Raw genomic sequence first — 5,818 nt, 5'->3', positions numbered from 1 at the left:
GTGGAAATACCCCCTGAAATCAGCAGTACAGATTTGTGTGCATGCATGTATGTTCCAGTCCTGCCTCTGATTGTGAAACACAGTACGTCAATACCCAAAGGCGGGAAAGCAGGTCTCGAGCAAGGCGCACGCAACTACTCTTCCTTTTGTGCATTTAGCTCACACATACAGACAGACAGACAGACAGACAGACACACATACTCACACGAATTAGTTCTCTTGTCTTTGTCAGGGTATTTCCACTGACTTATTACTGTACAGAGACCACTTTTCTTAGGAAACAAGCGAGGAACATGGCTGCAAAGAGGTAAACAAAATCTAAACCTACATGATAACACATACAGACTAATTACAAACATTTACTGGACAAACATTTATAACTTAGCTAGGTAGTGTCAATAATTTTCCCACCTAAATTCAAGTTAGTTTGTCCTGGTATAGTCAAATTGCCTTATGTCATTTTGAAAGAGAATTCTTGATGTCTCATTTCCGGTTGTTACAGGCTATTTTTAGTTTTTAGGTCAGTTTTTAGGTTTTTAGGTTGTTACAGGCTGTTTTCAGTTTTTAGAGGATTTCAGAGAAGCTTGGTCTGCTCTCATTTGCAGTTTTTATTCTTTACTTTTATTGCATGTTTCAGTTTAGTTTTAAAATCTTAAAAAGCTTTACACAGGTAAACAGCATAATTACACTGTAATAAACATTTATTGGAATTCCACTGATTTTTATAAATTTCTGCATATTTCAGTCACTGAGATGTAAATAAAGTCATTCAGAGTGGTTTAATGAGAAATAGTTCATTTTAGAGAAACGTATTGTCTCAGATTTCTTTATAGTAATGGCAATTGGAAAAAGGAGTCACAAACGCAAATGTAGCCATTTTATACACATATTATCCAAAACCACCAGTGAACCAACACATCTTCTGAGTTTTGATATGTGATGTTGATGATGGTAAAATAGTGCTAAATCTGAAAAAATATATATTTTCTTTGTGGGCTATTTTGCCTTATGACGTCCTGCATATACCTTTCCGCCATGAATGTATTTAAGAGGATATGTTTTAGGCCTAAATATTTTTGTAAAACTGCTGTGTTCTTATCACCACCACTGTGATTAATTCTGACTCGATATGTTTCTCTAGAACGAAATATTTCACACCAAACCACTCTGAATGACTCATCTCAATGCAGAAATTTTGAAAAACTGGTGGAAAGGACATAAAAATGGGTTGAATATTGAGGAAGTAATTCTGGTTCTGTCAGTGAAATTCTGTTTTAAATCATGTGAGCTAATCTTCTAATGACAGTGCAAAAACCAATGTGTTACATTATAAAATGTCAGTTTTAAGGCAGCCAGGCACTGGCGCAAAATAAGGGGTGGGGTGAGGGGGACATGTCATATATTTATTATTTATCATAATACACAGATCAGACAAACAGTGGTATAAAACCTGCCACTGTAAAGAGTAAGAAACATATGTGCAATATGTATGAAATACGTGACATTATTCCTGTTAATGATTTTGTTTGGGTTTGTTTTTTTTTATTGATTGGCAAGCCATTAAATATACAACACTACAGTAACACTAACTGCAGGTTTCACATTTGAATTGCTCTGTGAAATCTTTAGTGTTTGCAGCTTTATTACAAGTAGACTTAAAGCCCAACAGCAATATTTTCAGTTTATAAGACTTCAGAAGGAGGAAGTTTCTGGTGTTCCAGACTTTTATGTCTTTGACACAGTCTTTCATTTTGTATATCCCATCACTGTATTTGGCTGTTATAAGACATATAACTGTATATCATCACTACAAAAGTGACAGCCAATATTGTGTTTTGCATGTCTTATGGAATGTAAACAAAAGACCAACAGTAAAGGACCCTATAACGGAGCCATAGGGACATCATATGGCACTCATTTATGTTCCAAATACTCCTAATTTATATTGAATTATTGATACTGTTATTTCAATTTAAATATCACAGTTAATATTGTTGAATGTTGCACTTAAGCCCCGGAGGTGAGTAGTGACTAGTTATTTACTCAGTTACATGTACTAATGTAAAATGTGATGGATTTTAATGTTATATCCTAAGTACTTTTAAATCTTAATACTTCTACTTGAGAATATTGGTGAGGAAAGTAACTTATTATTTAGCTTATTATCCATTTACATTTTACTTATTAACATTTAGTTACTAATTTCTTTTTTGAGTATAATTTTATTCTATTACATTAGTGACAACATCTGTACTGAGATTAAACAAGTTAATTTTTTCTATAACACAGCACTGATATCATCACTGTCCAAAGAAAAACAAGTATCTCAAAAATGGCAACTTTGCAGGAGAGGGCGAAAACGTTCTTTACATTTAATGTAAGTTAACGTAAAGAGATTTTATTCCTAGCGATTTTGGAGCATTTCTATTGCTCCTTTCATTATTAAATTTACACACAATATAAACTGCAGCTGATTTTCTCAAATTATGTCAAAAAATTAAAAACAACAAAAATGGAGATACTTTTTTTTTTTGGATCGCGCTGATATTCAGATTCATTGTAATGTTTGTAACAATACGTTCGTTTTCTAATGAAAAACTGTGATGAACTGATGCACTGAAATATGTGCATGTTAAAGAGCCATTGACGGCTTCCTATACAAAAATAAGCAGCCAATTTATGTGGGCTTTATTTAATATTGACACAGTATTTATTCTCTTAATTAATTTTTTTTTTTATTATTGTTCCACAATATACATGAAACTAAATAGTAAGGGAATAATTACTTTTCAGTCACCACTTAAGGCTGATAAGCTGGGAACTAAAATATCTCTTTGATATATAAAGTGGCAATTGAGACTTTGAAACTTTTTAATGATCAACCGAATAAGAGTGGTAGGTCTTCAGGAGCCTCTGCTTCTGAGTATTTTTCAGAGGGGGGTTTTATTTGAAGCCTTTATGCTGTTTTTCTTTGGTCTTCTCATTACTTTTACTACAACTGACAGTCAGTTCACATAATCAGTTAGTACTGATTTTATTAGGGGTGTAAAAATGCATGATGGCAAATGAATATGGTGATTCAACAGCATTGATTTTGGAATTTTAAAGTAAGTATAATATAATAACATTTCCCAATGTAAAAATCGCAAATTCAGAAGCTCAACATTGTGGTTAAATTTGAGATTTAAGAACAGATTTCCACCCCTAATGCAGATATATGGATAATCTAGTGCAAAATGCATGATAAGTTAAATATAATGTTTTGCTTCCTTTTTAGAGAGTGGACAGAGCGTAAAAACTCCAGAGGCCATGTAGAAACATGCTGTGAACATGAGCATGTGAGTTTACTGGAGCTGAAAAAGGACCCCTACTTGGACAAACGCTACCTGAAGAAGAACAATATCCCCCCTTATCCAGACAATGTGCTCTTCTGTGTCTCCAAAGTGTGCCATGTGACTGGGGAAAGTGGCCTTCGTGGTATCTTTCGTGATGGCGGCTTCCGTATAACACGCCATGACAACTTCCTGTGGTGGAGTCTATCAGTGACCAAGGATGACATTGCTGTGGCTGAGAAGCGATTCCTAAAGAAGTCATTTCCAAAGGTCCAGGCCTCTAACCAGCAGCCTTTCCTGGAGAAGTTCACCACCTCGCCAGCATTCCAGAGCAAGTCTCGCTACGGCAACTTCCGATTCACCTTTCGTCTAAGAAAGCTCCTGTCTCTGTATGCCAGACAGTTCTGTGACAGATCCGCTCCAGTTCTTCGTGTGTTGGACACCAAGATCTACAAGACAGAGATTATGTACTCCGTGTTGGTGCATCCACGGCACATTGAGGACTACCGCCAATACCCACGCCTGCCCCATCGTTATAATAGAGTGTGTGGGTACTTCCAAGGCAAGATGTCATGGCGCTGTCAGGCTCCATCAGAAATCCACCACTACAGACTAGTAGTGGACAAAGAGAAGTCCAGAGTGTATGTGAAGACACTTAGCAGTGAGGAGTATTATGTGTGGGATCATGTGGCTGTAGCCTTTTACATGGAGCCAGGCTGGGTTCTGGATGTGGATCGGAAGCAACTGTATAGAAGTGTGAGCGTATGTGAGGTCACTAAACCGAATCTCGTGAGGGAGCCAGACCGCGCCCTCAATGAGGATGAGGCTTCCGAAGTACTACAGGACATAGCTAGTCAGCACAACTTAGGCCACTACTATTGATCAGGGGTGTCCAGTCTTATTGCTGTCAATTTAGTGACTGCAAACATTTTTCAGAAGCCCAACCAAATGCATCCAACCCATTAATCCAGGTGATGAGAGTAGTTACTCAAAAAAGTAATTCATTACAAATGACTGATTACATCTCTGAAAGTCTAATGGGATTGCTTCACTTTGATGGAAAAAATAATCTCACCATTCATCACTGTACTTTTAAGTTACTCTCTAAAACCCATACAAATCTGTACCATTTACCTAGAAAGAAATAGATGACTGTGGTAAACAATCATTAAAAAGACATGTAACTACCCGCCCCCCCTCTGTACTCTGAACAAGACACAGACATAACCTAAAACCATAAACCTAAAAAGTCAGCAGAAACAATTCAAAAACAGCCACCTCTAAATAAAATCTTTAAAACTACTCTGAATGGCTTTGTTCACATCTTAATGATTGAATTTTGCGAAATTGTGGAAAAATCAGTGGATTTGAAAAATAAAATGTAAAGTACGGAGCCTAAGAGAGTATAACTGACTTCGCTCTCTCTTTGCTCCCTCAGGATGTCTGTATTCCTCTAATACTGTCCACTAGATGGCTGTGCAGAGCTGCACAAATAAAGTCTACAACTGAAAGTACCATAAGGAAAAGTCCATTCTGTACAGCTCTGACCTGTACAAAGCAGATATTAACAATGACATATAATTCAACTAATAAGTTATTCATACATTGTCGTTGTTTCCTTTTAAATACTTCTACTATCTTCTGTCCTGTTTTCTATTCCACTTCCACATGGCTTAATAATATTGTGGCATGTTTTGTTAACATGGAAGAGAAACCTGAAGAAAGACTTTTATGAAGAAAAAAAACCTTCATTTTCTGTCTTTTATTTTCTTTTTTTTATTATTTATTTATTTTTTTTTAATAAATTGCATTTCAGGCCTTCTGTTTTAGATTGTAGTGAATCCACTATCTATATTGAATTAAATCCTATATCAAATTTTTTACCCTGTATTTTTATGTAAGTACACTCAATGTAATAACTCTAAATGACTCATTTTAATGTGACATGAAGGACCACTTTTTGCAGCAATATGTACTTTAAACCCATTTGGTAAGTATGTATCAGTCGTTTTACAGATCAGTGCTTTGACTAGGCCACTGTAGGACATGTAGTACAGGCTTCAAGCTACACTGTTAATAAAGTTTACATGATGGAACTTCAATCATCTGACTATCTGAGGTTTGTCCTTGTGAGCATCAACCAATGCTCCATTGTCCAATCATTCAAATGTTGCGTGTCTTGCACACTTTAAACAAGAATTTCACAAATTTTTCAATAATTCTGCAAAGCTCATTGATGTAAACAAAGCCAATTCAGAGTGGTTTACTGTGAAATGCATCTTTCTCTAATTGAATCAGAATTGTTCACAGTGGTGATGATAGAAACCAGACGTCCAAAGTGCTTAATGCCTCTAAAGGCTACCTAATAGGAAGCCATTATATAAAAGAGTTAAGAATACATTGCCTGATCCTTGATATTGCTTCAGGAAAGCTTTTGCAGGAAATGAATTGGCTTAAATGTATTTTCAAAATATATGCAAGGCAGA

At 35.8% G+C, this 5,818-nt stretch overlaps 1 protein-coding gene across 1 annotated transcript; it reads left to right on the top strand.

The window, feature by feature from the left end:
• Positions 1 to 202: 202 nt before the first annotated feature.
• On the top strand, positions 203 to 4,498 carry LOC118798838. The gene is made up of 2 exons (XM_036558416.1): positions 203 to 307; positions 3,278 to 4,498. Exons 1-2 carry the CDS (start codon positions 294 to 296, stop codon positions 4,212 to 4,214), a joined length of 951 nt encoding a protein of 316 aa, XP_036414309.1. The 5' UTR covers positions 203 to 293; the 3' UTR covers positions 4,215 to 4,498.
• Positions 4,499 to 5,818: the final 1,320 nt, after the last annotated feature.

This window comes from Colossoma macropomum, unplaced genomic scaffold, assembly GCF_904425465.1.
Source record: "Colossoma macropomum unplaced genomic scaffold, Colossoma_macropomum, whole genome shotgun sequence".
NCBI lineage: Eukaryota > Metazoa > Chordata > Actinopteri > Characiformes > Serrasalmidae > Colossoma > Colossoma macropomum.
The sequence above is the reverse complement of the archived record's forward strand: the minus strand, read 5'-3'. Positions and strand labels throughout refer to the sequence as shown.